The sequence below is a fragment of the Felis catus genome, chromosome D3, assembly GCF_018350175.1.
Source record: "Felis catus isolate Fca126 chromosome D3, F.catus_Fca126_mat1.0, whole genome shotgun sequence".
In the NCBI taxonomy this organism is placed as follows: Eukaryota; Metazoa; Chordata; class Mammalia; order Carnivora; family Felidae; genus Felis; species Felis catus.
This window is the reverse complement of record NC_058379.1, coordinates 80,426,246-80,445,243: the sequence shown is the minus strand read 5'-3', so window position 1 is coordinate 80,445,243 and position 18,998 is coordinate 80,426,246. Positions and strand designations below refer to the sequence as shown.

The following is an 18,998-nucleotide window of genomic DNA, read 5'->3' as shown; positions in this document are numbered from 1 at the left end:
TGTGCTTATGAGAGTACCTTAAAGACAAATGAACAACACTACTTTCCTTTATCCACCAGCATTATTTGAAGGTTGAGGCGACTGGCGTTAATCTGTCAGTTTCTTAGAACCAGGCAGGCTAGCAATCATTTTTGTTTTGTTGCTCAGTTGTGGGGAAGGGGTGGAGGTGGGAGACCTTACACATATCTCCAAAAGCAGGAAGCAATGACAGGTCCCAATTCTCTATTAGAAGCTGCACACCAGTTCAGGGTAGAAAACAAACATTCTGACTGTACTAACTACAAGACAAACCCTACTTCTGGAAATGGACTTTTACGTGGTATCTTCAGAATGACATTATCTTCTGAAGTTCCAACATAATCTGTTTACAGAACTTTTGTCACCATGTATTAATAAGACAATACCAGTCAGACTGTGGTTAAAAACACTAAGTCCCTCTTACTGCTTTGGTTACAGAGCAAGGGATTTTGAGCACCTGCTTTATAATCACAAGGACCAGTAACTATTCTCCTTCTGATTACACTGACGGTAACGCAATGGTTCTGTTAATATCCCCCATAAAATCAGCTTGTCAGGTGTTGATATTACTCCAAAGAGGTAACTGAAGTCTCTGTAAACCTGTGTCACAGAGGGCAAAAAGGTGCTAATGACAGTGGAAAATACACATTGGCAGGTGATTAACCTCGATGTTGATGAGTATGAATTAGTATTTTCATTTGAAGTAGAAACATGACTTATTTTAGACAGGATCTGAATAACTTTTTTTTTTTTTTTTTTTTTTTTTTTAACCACGGTCTTCGTCATAATTTAAAAACAAAACAGGTGCGCCTGGGTGGCTCTGTCGGTTAAGCGTCCGACTTCAGCTCAGGTCATGATCTTGCGGTCTGTGAGCTGGAACCCCACGTCAGGCTCTGTGCTGACAGCTCAGAGGCTGGAGCCTGCTTCGGATTCTGTGTGTGTCTCTCCCTCTGCCTCCCCTGCTCACGCTCTGTCTCTGTCTCAAAAATAAATAAAACATTAAAAAAATTTTTTTCCATAAAAATAAAAACAAAACCAAAAAGCAACTGAAGACCTTTTTTCCAGTGATGCCATTCACATTACTACACGAGACAATATTCCACAGAGACATTTATTTCCCTTCTATTTAAAACAAAATTTATAACGGGCCATTAGTAAAGACTTCACTTGCCATATGCATAGTACAAGCTTTCCAGCCATGGATTCAAGAGCTAATATGTTGCTTTTGCTTACATGAACACTTCAGAACTGTGTTTCCTCCTAGTCCACACAAGAACTCTTTTAAAAAGTTCCTTCATCAGTGGAGACTGAGCACAGTGAAAAATAACATTCTCAGATTATGACCAACTCATCATCGTCCAAATTTTACATTAATGCAGTCTACTATGTGTCACTAAAGTAAAAGAAAGTAACTGCCTCCGGGGGCACCTGGCTGGCTCAGTTGGTACAACATGCGATTCTTAATCTCAGGGTCGTGAGTTCAAGCCTCACGTTGGGTGTGGAACCTAGTTAAATAAATAAATAAATAAATAAATAAATAAATAAATAAATAAATAAATACATTTTAAAGAATAAAAATTAAATGTCCCAAAAATAAATAAAAACGTTGACCAAAAAAAAATTTAAAAAAGAATAAAAATTAAAAAGAAAAAACCGACTCCAAAAGATAATCACATTTCCCATAATTCCAATAAATCTGAGGAAAGCAAAACCCTCACAGGCCTTAAAATAAGAAATAAGAGAATGTCTTTCAAATGTACTGCAGGACCCCTGCACCAGGCTTCAGGGCAACATCAAGTATGTGCACATTTGCATTTTCTTTTCAGAAAAGCAAAATTCATATTTGCTTAACCCAGAATTTGTATCCTCACAAACTCTGATACCAAATGGAACCCAAATAATTCAAGTGGATAAAAAGGCCCAGAGGCCTAGATGGAAAGGTACTTAGTAAATCTTAGAGGATAAACTCAGTCTGACTGGACTTTGAACTAGTAATTTATGGCTGCTCCTCAAACAATTCAGGATCCCAGAATTAAGACAACAGCCTAGTCCTTCGGGTCCTTCAAGACTTGGCTCAAGGGCCCTCTGGGGCCTCACACAGTGGAGTCAGGAGCCTTCCTCGTTCACTGCTACGACAGTCATCTGGGAACACTGCCTCCACCAGAACGCTGTTCACCTTTGTGTGGAAATGCTGGCGGGCTTGCTGTTTCCAGAAACATCCTCTCAAGATGGAAAGCATGTCAAGGGATCCTAGAAAATTCAAATCAGTCATCTTTGATTCCAAAGCACCTCTGACCTGGTAGATAATTACTGGATGGGTGGATGGACGGATGGACGGGTGAAAAGTGTATGGTCTGCCACTGTCACTGAGCACCAGGGTCCCCCATCTTCCTTAATGGGTCCTAATTAAGTCTAATTAACGTTTGTGGCAATTCACCATTGCTAAAGATAGAACCACACTATATTTGTGTAGCTTATCACAGTTTACAAAGCACCTCCACATGTATCACCAAATCTGAACCTCACAAAGTTCTCTGAGACTGAGTTATTTTATCACTTTTCTCCTCCTCTTTCTCTAATGAGGCTTGAGGAGGTTAAGGGGCTCATTACAGGTTTCCCATCAAGTAAAGAAGCCCGCAGCCAAACCCAGGTGGCTAGTCCCCAGTCAGCACTCCTCCCACCCAAGACTAGGGCTCGGTTCATAACAGCCAGTACCGCTGTGCCAGGCACTTTCACAGATTTCAGTTGATCTGCTCAACAACCTCATGGGACACAAAGGTATTGCCTCTTTCAACAGAGAAGGAAAGAAGCCAATGGAGCCCTAGGGGTAGCAGCAGATGCAGAACCCAAGTCCAGCCTTAACTATTTCAAAATCCGTGCTTCCTAAACAATGATATGCTCAAGCTGGCCCCAGAAGGTTATCAGGGACAAGTTGTCCACATTCAGCAAAACAAGGTGGGTACTGAGGAGTTGATCCCGGGGTCAGATGCCTGGACTTGAATATTGCCTGTGCTTTACTCACTGTACAAATCCAGACAAGTTACTAAACAGTTCTGTGACTCAGTTCCTCTATCTGTAATACTGAAGTAATAACACGGTCTACCTCGTAGGGTTGTTATGACAATTAAATTAGCTAATACATACAAAGGACTTAAAACACTGCCTAGTATGTAGTAAGGACATAAACGTTTCCTAAATAACAAAATATTATTCAATTTTGTGAACATTATATATAGTAGGATACAATTATGCTGAGGAAGTTTAATTCTTTGCACTTGTTTCTTCAAATTAAAAAAAAAATGCCATCTGGTTTGTCATTGTGGAAGAAATGTTACTTGTAAACACCTAAATGAGTTTGGCAACGGCATCATTATTTCATTTAGTATTTTAGGGCAATGGGTCTGGAGATTTTCTCCTTAAATATTCATGGATTCAAGTCCGGAATCCACTCCAGCTAAGACAACTTTGAACTTGGGTAATACCGCTAAAAGCCTACAGAGAAGAATCTCAGCTCTCCAACAAAGAGGGTCTGATAAGGCCACGAAATGCAACGGTAGTACAATTTTTGTCTTGTGGTCCCATGACTAAGAACTGGTCACTAGAGCATGAGAGCCTGCTCAGGTGGTAGATGTTCCAACTTGACTTGTCTAGGTTTGACATTTAGGACCCACTAAAACTATTTCATCTTTCCAGGGACTTCATTTACCTATAGCACTAACGTGCCAGGACTGCCATTAGGACACTGGTCCCGTTAACACCATTTTCAGCTCAGAGTTATTTGACATTATGTCCTTGTCATCTCAATTCATGGCCACCTACAGAAACCCCTTCTCAGTCCAACTCAGGAAAACCTCAAAGCACCACTAGCAGAGCTGTTACTGATTCTGATAAACATGCTAGTCTTCCTTTTTCTATATTCAAAAGATAAATCCTATGTGCTCCACAGTGACCTTCAGAGTAGTCCCCAGAAATTCTTCAGAAGGAAAAAAAAAAAAAAAAAAGGAATCTCTTCAGCATAAATAAGCAGCTGAATGCTCCCTAATGCAATGTGTATATTGCAATATATATAATGTATATTATACAAATACTTACACACACATTTGTAGACACACATATATACATGTGTATCTATACGTGTCTATACATCAGCATTTTATATTCCAGCTGACCCCACTCCCATCCCAGCTACTTCAGGATGACAAAGTATCCACAGGAAAAGAGAATCCTGACAGATCCATATTCCAGAAGCACATGAGTCCTGGAAGTAATGGTCACAATCTGCTACTGGGAAATTAGGGAGTAAAAAAGAAAGGTAGTGGAAATCAGATAAGCATCCTTCTCTTTCTCCCTCTTTTCTTCAACAAATTCAAAATAGCTTCTAAACCTAAACTGTCCTATATCATAGATTCTAATCTTAGTTAAAAGACAAACTGAGGAAAAGTGGCATTTAAATCAGTGAAGAAATAACTATTCAATAAAAAGTATTGACACAATTTCTTCCCTACTTCCTATCTTTCTTAAACAGATTAAAATTTTCAGCAGAGAAAATAGAACTGTAAGATACCACAGGAAAATACAGGAAGTTTCATGTTTTAATCCTAGGATAGGGAGTCTTTTTAAGCATGACACAGAACCCTGAATATCTAGAGGAAAAGACTGACATAAAAGTGTAACGGATAAAGAAAATATTAGTGACTTACAAAATAAAGCTAGTTTCCCCTAAATATACCCCCCAAAACCAACCTATAGACCAGTAGGAAAAAGGCAAATATCAAACAAAAAGTGAGCAAAGGGATATAAATAAGCCATTCACAACATAAATACGTTACAATTAAGATGTGGAAAAAAAGGATCCACATAATTAAGAATGGCAAATTTTTTCAAATCAAGATTTTTCTCTCCCAAGTGTATTTACCCCACCCACCTACCCCTCCCTCCCGTCGGTAAATATGACTACCACCTCCCATGAACATCCTGCCTCAACGTTCAATGCAGAACGCATGTGTGGGGCATGTATAAGAGAATGAGTGTCCTTCAATTACAGAATTTACTTCCTCCCATAAGGAGAGATCGTTATTACATAAAACTGAATGTCAGCTGCCCCCGGCCATACCACCTCTCCAAGAGACCATCAAGAGAAATTTCTCCTCTGTTTCAGCATCTGGAGTACATATTCTACATGTCAGATGCAATGTATTTTTACCCTTTTGTACTTCTGCACCTTAAAAAGTTCCCTTCCTCATATTAAAAATGAACAGTCATCTTTGAGGAATTAATTGACTCAGTAGATTAACTTCCCTATAAGGAAAGCTAAAACTTTTGCTTAAGGTAAATGCTTAAATTAAAATAGAGCCTAATATAGAAGGAAATCTTTCTCACACCCCTAAAAATATTCACAAACTGTCTTTTTGCTAACAGGAGCAGGAATTTCTTTCTCTGTTCTTCTCCCTCTCCCCCTCTTTTAGGGAGAGAAAGGAGATATGCAAAACAGGAGATTTCATGATGAAGACTTCCAAAACCAACAAACGACAAAAGCCCAAAGATGACTGAAGTCAGTTGTTTTGGGTTTTTTTATATGAGACAAAAGTAGAACTGAGTATGTGTACCTGAATAAGCTATGCTCTTTTCATTGTGAGAAGACATCTTTAAAAATTTTGTTGAAATAAAGAATATAACGAACACTGAATCTTTCCAATGAACATATTTAAATGAGAATTTTTCTTCAAAATCTCTTTTTAAAATTTTTCCCAAACATTTTTTAAAAGTCAGTGATTTCTTTTTACAGTTCCATTCTAACAATTTCAATTTCAAAGTCCTAGACAAATCACCATTGGTTTTCTAGTACTGGAAGTCCTCGCAGCCAACCATCTGTCAGCTTTAAAGTTCTATCATTAAATCCCCCAAAGGGTAACATTCTAATTTGCCTCTATGCAATTAAGATAGCCAACAGCTCCATTAAAAGCCCCCCACCCTTATGTCTGTCAAAGTGATGGGCAACCTCTCAAAAGCACTGATGACAATGAAATGAAACCAGAAACACCTTGAAGTCACAGAGAAACCACCAAATGTGGTAAGTACACTCCATTTTTCTTAACTTTCATTTTGAATACTAAATATAAGGAGGATCCAAAGATCATAAATTCGTAAGCAGGCAGTGCGGTGAGAAAAAGAACAATGGACAGATAATCCAAATCATGACTGCTATTCCTAATTCTGAGAATGACTTACTTGATCAATGATCTTGGACCGGACACTTAACCTCTACGGACTTGCTTAGGATCTCTGTGGGATCCTAAAGTCTATCATCTAATCAAAATAACAACACAAAAATTCCATTTTCTTTAAGTGCTTTTTCTCCTGAGACTCTAGGCACAAGGAGACAGGCACACACCTCAGCAAAAATTAAAGCTAACAATCCGGTAAGTTTTGCACATCTGAATACCTCAAATACAGAGTTATCGTTACAGTAAACTTGATAAACTGAATTATGATTATTATTGCTTTATATGTCAACTTAAGAAAAAACTCTAGGGGTGCCTGAGTGGCTCAGTCACTTAAGCATCCGACTTCAGCTTAGGTCATGAGCTCTCCATCTGTGGGTGGTGGGCGCTGACAGCTCGGACCCTGGATGGAGCCTGCTTCGGAGTCTGTGTCTGCCTCTGCCCCTCCCCCACTCGTGCTCTGTCTGTCTGTCTCTCTCTCTCAAAAATAAAACATTAAAACAACAACAACAACAACAACAACTCTAACTTTTAAAAGGATGTATTTCTTTAAATCATCTCCAGCATGCTGAGGTCTAGGTTGGGAGGTAAGGCTGACGGGGAGAGAGAATGAACCAAACATTACCTATGCGGTCATTTGTCCGAATCTATACCAAAAAGGCGGTCTACTTTGGCTGTCAACCTCAGGCTATCTTGCGTATATGAGGTCCAAGTCGATTCCTTTCTCCCTGACAAAATGCAGGAGATTTGACTCTTTTAAGCCCATGGGCAGGTCTTATAAAACAAAACAACTACAACTTTTAGCCTTCCTAATGGGAAGAAAAGGTTCTCGAATGGAGCCCCAGTATGTTAAGAGTTGAAAAAGAGGGGCGCCTGGGTGGTGCAGTCGGTTAAGCGTCCGACTTCAGCCTGGTCACTATCTCGCGGTCCGTGAGTTCGAGCCCTGCATCAGGCTCTGGGCTGATGGCTCAGAGCCTGGAGCCTGTTTCCGATTCTGTGTCTCCCTCTCTCTCTGCCCCTCCCCCGTTCATGCTCTGTCTCTGTCCCAAAAAAAAAAAAAAAAAAAAAAGAGTTGAAAAAGATCTTACGCTTACTACACTCCAACCTCATCATCAGGAAAGCAACGCCCAGGATAGGTTAATAAAATGAATACCCAAAGTCAGACCAACTTTCAGACTGATTTCCTTAAACTATACACCTTCTTTTCTCAGAGTGTGAGATAAAACCATATAATTTTTTCCCAAAAGTTATTTTTGAAAAACAAACAAACAAGGATACTTTCACCAGACCCCAGGACACATCAGCCAAACTCAAGAACCATAATGTAGCACCCATTCAGGACGAAGACACCACCATACAAGCTCTCAAGATAGATGAATGGGAAAAAGACAGAACTCCTAAGGAATATATTTCTCATCATTGACAAAATAAAAAACCAAACTGGTTCTGTGCATAAAATTTCATTCTTTGGACTACGTGTCAGGAGTGAACGGGCTGTAAAAATCAAAGTAATTCTTTTTTTTTTTTTTTTTAAGATTTATTTTTTTTTCAACGTTTATTTATTTTTGGGACAGAGAGAGACAGAGCATGAACGAGGGAGGGGCAGAGAGAGAGGGAGACACAGAATCGGAAGCAGGCTCCAGGCTCTGAGCCATCAGCCCAGAGCCCGACGCGGGGCTCGAACTCACGGACCGCGAGATGGTGACCTGGCTGAAGTCGGACGCTTAACCGACTGCGCCACCCAGGCGCCCCTAAAGTAATTCTTGAATAGGCAATGAAAACAAGTACAGATCATACTATCACTATATTCAAAAACATGCCTCATATTTGAAAAGAAAGCCCAAATATTCTAACATGTTGTTAACAGAGGGTATATGAAAAGATTCATTCTCTACTTTTTACCAAATGTATGAGTCGGTAGGAATAGCAAAAAATACAAAACTCTTCCTGCTTGAAAAGAATGCAGGGGAAAAAAAAAAAAAAAAACAACGCTAAAAAGAAAAATCAACCAATTCAAATCATCTCAAACCTCAAAGTTCTACAAGACTTTTCACTCCTTATTTAAATGGTCTAAAGCAAAATTATTTCAAATTGTGCTCAGTCTTCAACTGAATGCTTTCATATAACTGGAAATGACACTAATTTCATTTGGGAAAGTATATGCCAAAAGTTCTGAATTTTGGGGTTTTTTTTTTTTTTTGCCAAAATACTGATATTTACAAACTTACAAAATGTGTACAACCTACAAATAGACTTTTCCACTCTTTTTCTTTTTTAATTTTTTTTTTCAACGTTTATTTTATTTTTGGGACAGAGAGAGACAGAGCATGAACGGGGGAGGGGCAGAGAGAGAGGGAGACACAGAATCAGAAACAGGCTCCAGGCTCTGAGCCATCAGCCCAGAGCCCGACGCGGGGCTCGAACTCACGGACCGCGAGATCGTGACCTGGCTGAAGTCGGACGCTTAACCGACTGCACCACCCAGGCGCCCCTCCACTCCTTTTCTAATAGCACCTCGAGTCTCCAAACTCAGAAGCTCCCGGACTTGTACCCGAACAAGATACTTTATCTTTAAACACATTTTACAATGTATTAAGGCAATCTCAAATGTAAAAATACAACAGGGAAACAACTGTTTCAGCAAGAACCTGGCTTTCTTGGAAGGTTATGCTTTGTTTCATTAAAGATACTAAAAGGTACACCAGGCGTATGTTACACACGAGGTATACAACAAAACCATTCTACCTCCAAATCAAAGTGTAGTAACACTTCAGTAATCCCATAACTGTCATCATGTTGGATTCTAATGTACGGTATCACTCAACCTAGAGGAGTTGCTATTTCATAGTTAGCCAAATATCCTAACGTTTTTTAATCCAAATATCACTAAAATCTATTCTTTCCAGATCTCTGAGCTTCAAATTTATCAAAATTTCCCAAAGCCTAGAGTTGAAGTCTCATACAAATCAAAACACAACCAGTCACCACAGACTTAGGTTGTAAATACCTAATATGTCTAAAGAATCCACATGGTCAAATTTTTTGTTTTAATTATACTATCTTTAGAAAACCAAAGGTAAGTATAAAAAAGGGTTTGCCCCAGAAGCACAGGGACAGGAGGCCAGATTCAAAGGCCCTCATTACCAGGGTTGCACCAGATGCCTGGGATTAAAGAGGTGGAGTGGGTTTTAGAAGGTGGGATTCTTTTTTTTTTTTTTTTTTTTTTTAAAGGCTTCATTTTCCCAGACGTTTTGGTAACTTCTCTATTTCAAAACGTCAGGCATCTTTTTTAAAGGAAAAAGCTTTTCTCCTGAGCGGCTTCAAGATCTCCTGACTTTCACAGTACAACAATTAAACCCGTCTCCTGTCCAGATAAACTGAATTGTGTTCAACCCTGGCACGTAACAAAATCATTAAATCTAAGATGCCTCATTTGACAGATGTCTCATTAAGTTCATCTCAAAGTTGAGGTAAGAGATGCCTTTGAAAAGAAGGGGGAAAAAAAAAACACCTGTTAACTCTAAGCAAACTTGGGAGAGAGAACTGCTCTCTTAAAATCCACACAGAGCTTCACTCACGTGAAAGAGAAGATATTAATAGTATGTGGCACATCTAAAATCTGCTGCCATGGGAGAAATGCCTCCGCGTGTATGTGTGTTTAACGCATCCCTGGGGGCCCAAACAGGATGGAAGGCTGAAGATCAGGGCATGCACCACCAGCTGCTTAACAAAATTCCACAAATTCAATTCAACAAATGTTTAAACTAAAATGCCAAGTATTACACCAGGCTTGGATCATAAAGAATGTCAATGACTGTTATGTTACCAATAAATCAAATGCAGGACTCTTAAAAAAAAAAAAAAAAAGAGCAAGAAACCAAAACACTTTACACTTTAAAAAATAATGACCTTGAGGTAACCAATCATTTAAGGTGGTTGATTTAACAATCTTATAGCAACAAAAAGATACAACTTTTAACCCGGAAACCTTACAAACTAACTTAGACACATCTCCTCTCCCTGCATTATTTCACCCAGCACAAAAGACACACATTTTAGAAGTTTCAGAAGCAACAATGAAATTCAGGGAAAAGAGCTTACTCTCTAGCTCTGTATAATGTATGAATGATAAAAATAATCATAACAATAGCATAGTAACACCAGAAAAGCACTATCACTAAAGTACCAGTAATTCTATTCTAAAAAGACTTAAGCAAACCTTTTATGATGTATATTTTCAATACTTTACAAGTAAGCCTATGTTTTAAAGGAACTGAATTGTCACACCTCCACCCTGAAAAGTTATCCACTTTTCAGATGAAGTGTTAATTTTCTAGACCCAATGAAGATTTACTGTTTAACAAATAAGGCATGGTCAGATAAAAAAAATAAAGTCATTAAGTAAACTTCATTTCCTAGCAACTTAAATGCAAGTATCATTGTTTGCAACCAGAATATTGACAACACTTTAGTACAGTACTCTTTCTGTATTGCGTATTAATTTGCCAGTCTTGGTACTCTGGGTGTTCAAAGGCAGCATGATAAAAAAAATAAGACCATCAATATTTCATAAGGAATACCACTTTGGACTAGAGGATAATATCACCTCATTACCAACAAAAATAGCATATTTTCTGCATGCTTCTAACCAACTGAAAAATTCAAGTGTAAATGAAATTCAGCATCGATTCATGGAAAGTGATATGAATTGCAAAACAGAATAGCCCAGCTCTCTATATACTCAGCTCTGCCAAGGACTGAAAAACCACAAGCAAGAGGCAAACCTCTCTGTGCACGTTTCTCACTCTGAAAAGAGGATTGACATCGACTCCTCCCTAATAATGTTTTTGAAAGGACAAATAAGATAATTTATGTGAAAGCCCTTTAAAATTTGTGAAGATGATAAAACCCAACATATTAATAGATGTTCTCAAACCACAGTTACGAAGGAAAAGATAGCATGCAGTTTATACCAAAAACAACAAATATAAAATGTAAATCTAAAACAACAAAATTAAAGTTAAACCCTTTGTTCTTAAAATTGAAAGGACTGTTCAAGCACACATTGGTGTCACATGTTCATAGCACGTTACTCAATACTGCTGTAATTATAGTAATAAGAGCCTGCTGGTCAATATTACAGCTTAATGCTGAACCACCCCTTCTCAGTTTCCATGCAGGAAACCATGTAAGGTTTGATCATTCCCAAAAGAGAAAAAGAGAAGAAATATGAGGGGTTAGGAGATTGTTCTCCTGAGCAATCCCAAAAGTCCCATAAAAACATCTTGTCCAAGATTTCACTAGGCACAGTGGGTGTGCTCTCCATTCTGCCAACACCCTTTCCCACTATTACAATTGGAACTGAAATAGCTAAACCACTAAATCTAAAAGGTGGCAGAACAGAGTCAAAAAATATATAGTTTAACACTGCCCTTGGCCAATCACTCAGACTCCCTGGGGAGTCCAAAACACAAAGCTCGTTAATGTTTTGAAGTCCATAACTTACGTCAAGCCACATAAATTTTTAAACTTTTTAACCTAAAATTACTCTCTTCCAAGCAAAATTTAAGATAGTTAACTTTAAGAGGAAATTAAATGTTAACATACTTAAAATACTTAAGACCAGTAACTTCATATACAGCCACTTAAATTTTGTCATGTTTTAAATCAGCAGCTTAAAGAATGCTTGAAAGATACAATTTTCAAACTAAGTTTTCATTAACAACTCTGTAATTAGATAGCACCTTTCGTCCAACACCTTATACCTCATTAAAGACTTCCATTTGACTTTACCCAAATAAGTATTAAATATTCAAAGCAACTGCGAATGCCTTTCAAAGACTTTTAAGAATAACTTGAGTCAAGTTATAAATACTAAAATTCCATTGAAAGGTGACCTTCAAAAGAATGAAAGTTCTCGGTTGAACAAAAACTTCTCAAAAAAAAAAAAAAGTAGCTGACTAGATAACTAAATAGCAGATAATGAGTTCAATTTAAATACAGGAAAGTATTCAAAATGCTTCAAAGGCAACTTCCTAATCTATCCTTAACTCCAACTACACACCTTAACAAAAACACAGCAAGAAATTTAAAAGTCATACCTAGAATTATAAAAACAAATGTGGCATGCGACACCTTTATCTAAAATAAACTTTAATTCTCTTTTTCCTAAGGATAAGAAATACCACCAAAACGTAACACGTTCTCGTTGGGTGTCCTGCTACATTCATTCGACTGCCAGGGTAATTTCTAGGAATCTCCTCCAGCGAGGCACAAAGCCTCATTTGCCTGTGAAGTCCTGACGGTGTTCCTATAATAAGTAAGACCACCTTATAACAAGGCCCTTTTGTTCATCAATAACTAAGCTTCCTTGCAAAAGTTCAAGTACCATCAGCGCAATTTAGTTCTGTGGCAAATGCATGTCAGCAGAGACATTTTATGTATTACCTTGGATTTAAAATAGGCTCAACTCTGTGTAAAAAACAAACAACCAGACACCTCTAGAACAAGCATCTTGCTTCTGGGACACCTGTACACTGGCTTCACATTCAAGGACAGGTTGGATACCGCGTGTGACGCCCCCGTTTTATTAGCCATTTTGACAAGCACATACACAGAAGTATATATGTACTTATGTTGTGCACACAGAAATGAAGCAAGTTAAGAAACAACTGCTGCTTTCCATAAACAAAAAAGATCAAAATGCCCACACCAGAAATTTGACTTAACCAGAAAGAAAATGTGTCACTTTTAGATTGATAAGCTTAAAAAAAAACAAAAACCACTGTATATCAGTCACTTAGAATATTTTAGACACACTTGAAGAGGTAATTAAGGGAATCAAAGATTTAAATTTCATGACTAGGACACCCAAAACCTTTCCCATAGACATTTATCATGATCAACACAAGGACAAGAGACGCAGAGCTTTTTATGTATAACATGTTCAATACTGTTTATTCTACATATCCCCTCCTCTCTATATACTTCATTCCACGTAATTGGTTTGGTGATAAGGGCATTTATCATTCTCATGTTAGTATTCTCATTCCAAGTGTGATTACCATTTAATGCTTTTGTAAAAATAACAGTATTTTACAAAACACATGAGCTCCAGGAGATAAGGATGCACTTGCTGTTCCTATATTAAAAAAAAAAAAAAAAAAAAATCACTGATTTTCTAGGCCATAAACTTTTAAAGCCATGTCTTTCAGTTGAGATGTTATCTTCAGACGCCACAAATGCTATAATATCATGATATGGTTTTCTTTAGAAGACAAAAATCCATCAGAAATCCACTTGAGTTATATTAAAACTTCAGTGAAACTTAAAAAGACACCTCACCCGGAATGCTCCTGGTCTTGCATATTTCAGTGTGGGAGTAAAGATTTATTCATTGACTCAACTGCCACTAAGACACCAGTTGGACCAAAAAACATTAAATTAGAAAGAATGGCAACAGATTAATCAAGTTACAAATAGGATTACTTTTCCACCAGCACCTATACACTAGAATTGTAAAGCTGGGGAGGAGTTAAGACTTCTAATTCTATTATGCTAACTTTATTTTAAATAAAAGGAAACATGCAAAGATGCAAACAAATATAAACCTCAAATATAACACCCAGGATGTATAGCTCCCTAATTTGGTATCTGCCAAGTCTTTAATCAAAAGAGAAACATTAGTCACCCCTAGTAAGAATTAGATCTAACACGTCAGTCGTATCTCCAAAAGCTGGAAAAAAATAAAGAGAAAAGTAAAAAAGTTTTAAGCTGGAACTGGGAAAAAAAAAAAAAAGGAAAGAAAAAGAATCAATGAATGAGGAAGATTTTAGATCACATCTCAAGATATGGTAACCACTTCAAATATTATTGTGATCCCTGCGGCCAGTCACACGGTCATGGTCAGATCTAGCTAGAAAGGCTCTAAGTCAGAAATGAGAAAAACAAATGACACATCACTTTTGATGGGAGAATCAAACTTGCAGGTGAAACCGAAATAAAGCAAAAAAAAAAAGCTCTGGGGAAAAAGTCTCACGAAGAGGGGTCCTATCTGCCAGCGACGACTAAGTGGGCAAATAAGCATGACAGCATGACAGCTGAACCGGATGACGAGAAAGGAGCTCCTGGGAGTCATGCGAGAATGGCAAACGGGGACAACTGCACAAAGAGTGACCTAGAGCATTTCTGTTGCTCAGGTCCCCCCCCCCCCCGTCGGTATTGTGTGCACGAGACCGTTTACCTGCAATCCCAAACCGCCTCCAACCTAACGTGCCCAGGAGGGGAGGCCTGAAGGAAGTGCCCTCCCTGTTAACATGAAGTCCTATCGCCGTTCTCAGAAGTACCTGCCACCTGTACTTCCTGGTGGCTGTGCCACCTTTTCCACATCGCTTCCCAACCTCTGAGCCCTCAAGACTGACGGCGAGTCTCGGGTATTAAAACTGCTCGATATACTACTACACAGATGGTCCGTGAAAGCTGTAAAGAAGCAACAAAGACTCCCGAGGACCCGCGTTTACTCCTGGTTGGCACTCAACTCCTCGGGATCTGGAAGTGTTTACAGCCCGCACGTCAAAATACAGGTGATTCCCTTACCTGCATAGAAGCGGATGAGGCAGCCAATCTCCGAGTCCATGCCTTCCTCCTGCACCCTCCACAACTCCCCAAATCCCAGTTGGAAGAGGTAGTCATTTTGGATCTGCAACGGCTTCTCGTCCGCCTCCAGGCGCCGGGTGGTCTCTCCGTGGAGCTGCACGTACAGGGTGGGCGGCGGAGGCGCTTTCTCCGGGGCCGCCCCGTTCCCACCCGGGGTCGACTGGGGGCGGCCGAGGGCGGAGGCTGCAGCCGCCTTTTCCTCCCTCGGCCGGTCCCGGGCGGCCCCTCCCGGGCCATCGGCCGCCCTCGGCGCTTTCGGCTGCAGCGGAGGCGGAGAGGCCGTCGGGGAAGGCGGCCGGCCGCCCGCTCCGGGCCGGGACGGCGCAGAGCGGCCGGGCAGGCGGGGCTGGCCCGGAGCCCCCGACGGGGCCGGATCAGCCTCGAGCTCCTCGGACGACGACGACGAGCCGCTGCCGCTGCTGTAGGGGTCCAGCCGGTCGGACACGCTCTCGGCGCTGGGGCTCAGGCTGAAGCTCTCCGTGTCGGAGGTCGGGCCCGCGGCTGCGCCGTCCAGGGACTGCGGGGCGCCCGGCTCCCCCGGGCTGGAGTCAGACGGCGCGGGGCTGGCGCGGGAGGAACGGCGTGCCCACCCGCCCGGGCCGCCCCGCAGCTGCAGGTCCGCGGGAGGCGCGCGCGGCGGGCCCCCGACGGCAGCCAGCCCGCTCCTCCCCGGCGGCGGCCCAAAGTCCCGGGGTTCGGCAGGCGCGAGCCGGGGGCCGACGTCGGGGAGCCGCTCCGCGCCGGCCGCGGGTCCGGGCCCCTTGCCTAGCACCTTCACCACGCCGCCGCCTTTGTGGCCCACCTGCAGCAGGCGGGCGGCCACCTCGCCGGCCGTGGTGTCCAGCGTGCAGAGCACCGGGCGCAGGTAGGTCGAGGCCAGGTGGCGGTCGAAGACATGCACGCAGCCCCGCTGGAGCTGGTGCCTCACCCAGTCCCGGTCCGACGGCTGCAGCTGCAGCATCTGCCGGTGCTTCAGGAGCAGCGTCTTCCTGTCCAGGCTCCGGGTGCACAGGGACGCCGAGGCCGAACAGGAGGCAGAGAGGCCGGCGGCGCCGGGGCAGTGCGAGGCGGCAGCGGCCGCCGCCGACGGCGACGAGGAGGACGACGAGGCGGCGGCGGCCGCGGACAGATTCCTCTTCAGCCGCCCTCTCCTCAGCAGGAGGGAGTTGGCGCCGCTGCCGGCCCCGGGCACCGGGGCAGCCCCGCCGGCGGTGGGCTGGGGCGCGCCGCGCCGCCGCCGGCGACCCGTGCCTCCCGCCCGGCTCGGCGGTGGCCCCGGCTGCGCCTCGCCGGGGGCCTCTTCCCGCGCCCCGCCGGTCGGGGCTGCCGAGGTCTGCGCGGGCTCCGGGCTCCGGCCGCCCCCGGCCGCTGCCGCCAGAGCCGCCAAAGCCGCCGCCGCCGCGGGAGCCGGAGCTCGGTCCTCCCTGCTGGTCTCTGGGAGTCGCTGCGCCGTAGCCGCGGCGGCGGGCTCCATTGCAGTGGGGCTTCGCGCTTCCCCCCCAGCTCCGGAGGCAGCGGGAGGAGAGGGAGGCGATGAGGCGAAGGTGGGAGACGGCGGCGCGGGGAGAAGAGAGAAGCCAATGGCGTTCCGCGCGGCCGTTCCAGGGGATTATGTGGCAATTCGGAGCATTCCGTCGGTGTCTCGGTGTTCCATTCCGCGCGCCCGCCCGCCTAGCCGCCACCGCCCCCCCACACACGCCCTCCCCGCCCGGGTCGCGGGCTCAGGAGCGCAGGCCCCGCCCGCTCCCCCCACTTTGCCGGGGCGAACCAGCCGCGTAGCTGGGCTCATTGAATATTAATCACGCGCCGGGAGCGGGAAGGCGGGCGGCGGGCAGGGCGGGAGCTCCACGAGGGCCTCATGAATATGCATCATTAGCATGACGGCATTCCTGGGAGAAGTGGAGCGAGCTGGAGGACGGCGGAGAGGCGGGGCTTCAGGGTAAACAAACGTGACGCGTGCGTACGAGGGCGGGGCGGGGGCGGGGGCAGTATCCCGGGAGGTGCCCGCGATGCCTGGGAGAGGGGCCGGCTGGGGAGAGAGAGAGGAGACACTCACACACGGACGCGCGCTGCACTTTGGGAGTTGTAGTTCTAGTGCTGGAACGAACATGCCGAAGGAAACAGGGCGAACCACAGGCCCCAGAGTTCCTTATTTTATGCCCCTCCTTCAGCCAGCCGCCGGCTATGGGCAGTGGGTATTGTGCCCTCTGCTGTTGAACTCTGTGCCCGGGAATGTTCTTGTTCATTAATTTGTGCCCAACCCGCCCATTCCCGCTCCCCAGAAGACTTTCGTTTTCCCTGCTAATTTAAAGTGAGGGCTTTGAGGGACGCTAACCGGTACGAAGGTCCCAGTTCCTTGGTTCTCACCTCCACCCATTGTATGAGATGCAAAAACACGCCCACAGCACCACAGGATAACTGGCCATAAAAGTGGCCAACCTCACTTTCCCCACTTTTTCAAGTCCAGGGGAAGACAAAGTCCAATGGGCAATTGTTGAATACGCGTTTTCGAAATCGTGCAACCTGGAGCCTATCCTCTTCCACAGCCATATGCGGGAAGGAAAAGGCAAAGGGCTGCTGTCTTGTTTTTTCCCATTGACCTTAAAGTTTGAAGTAACTTAACGACAACGCAAAGCAGTGGAAAGTAGAAGAAATGGACTGGAGACGTGGGATATGAGATCGGTCCTGTGTGTTCCCTGTTACGTCTTACGTTGGTTTTTCTTAAAACATTAAGAAAAAAAAAAAGTTTTCTGCTCCTACAATGTTTAGTTGTGGTCTGAAAAGTTGCATTTTCTCATCGATTTAAACAATATTGTAGGCTAGACTAGAACAGGTTGCTATTCAAAAGAATTTAGTAAACATTTGTAATTGAATTACCATTCCCCCAGATTTATTTTTATAAATTTTCACATGTGAGACTTGTCAACTGCCTCTATCCAGGGCCTCCCTTAACTTCAATAAGGTTAGTAAACCTGGAGGGACATTAGGGGGTGGGGGCAAACAAGCAAGGAGAGAAAAGAGAGAGATCAGGGGCACCTGTCTGGGTCAGTCAAGGGAGCATGAGACTCTTGATCTCCGGGCTGTGAGTTTGAGCCCCATCTTGGGTATAGAGATTATTTAAAAGTTAAAAAAAAAAAATCTTTTAAAAAAATCAGCTGGAACTTGTCGCTGAAATAATAGAAATTGGTAAGGGCAAGTAAAGCCATACTTAGGTTATCTACACTGTTTCACTGAAGAGGAATGGAGGAAGCTACCAGTATGAAAATAAATATTTCTCTTGATGCTGGAAAGTCTTGAGAATGATTTTCTATATCTTTCTTTTGAAGTCTTACCCCTTGGCCTCATGAAACTAATTTTTTTTTTAAGTTTTTATTTATTTTGGGGACAGAGAGAAACAGAGCATGAACAGGGGAGGGGCAGAGAGAGAGGGAGACACAGAATCGGAAACAGGCTCCAGGCTCTGAGCCGTCAGCCCAGAGCCCGACGCAGGGCTCGAACTCACGGACCGCGAGATCGTGACCTGGCTGAAGTCGGACGCTTAACCGACTGCGCCACCCAGGCGCCCCATCATGAAACTAATTTTTATTGCATTTCATTTCAATCAACAGAACCAAGTTCCATGTTTTTAAAAATAGGGGGAATGCACATTCTCCCAAAAGAGATAAGATAGTCATGTCAATTAATTTAATAAAAACTATAAACATATTATATACTAGTCACTGTTAAGCGACCAAAAAAATCAGACACTGCCCTTGCCTTCACAGAGCATATAGATTACAAAGAAAGTCAACAAGTGAGAGCGATCTAGAAAAGGGAAAAATACAAGGTGCCATGGGAAAAGACAAAAAATACAACAAGGGGAACTGACCTTGTCCAGGAAGTCAGACAAAGAGATTACCATTGGATGAATTTTTTTGTAACGAAACTGGGTACTTGCTGAAGGATCTGTCTCTGAAAGAAAGCAAAGAGGCAGAAAAAAGGTAATGATACTGAAGATAAATTTCAACTACACTAATCCATATGTTGCCTTGAGTAGCTCCTAACACAAACTGTTCTAGAAATGAAAAGAATGGTATTTTAATTTATCTTTTATTTAATATGATT

At 42.9% G+C, this 18,998-nt stretch overlaps 1 protein-coding gene across 1 annotated transcript in view; it reads right to left on the bottom strand.

Moving 5' to 3' along the window:
- The window catches only part of PHLPP1 (PH domain and leucine rich repeat protein phosphatase 1), a 216,508-nt gene extending 199,978 nt beyond the window's left edge, over positions 1-16,530 (bottom strand). Inside the window, exon 1 of the mRNA XM_023242072.2 lies at positions 14,835-16,530. Within this exon, the coding sequence (XP_023097840.2) occupies positions 14,835-16,368 (1,534 nt within the window). The 5' untranslated portion in view covers positions 16,369-16,530. The remainder of the gene's footprint in view (positions 1-14,834) is intronic.
- Positions 16,531-18,998: the final 2,468 nt, after the last annotated feature.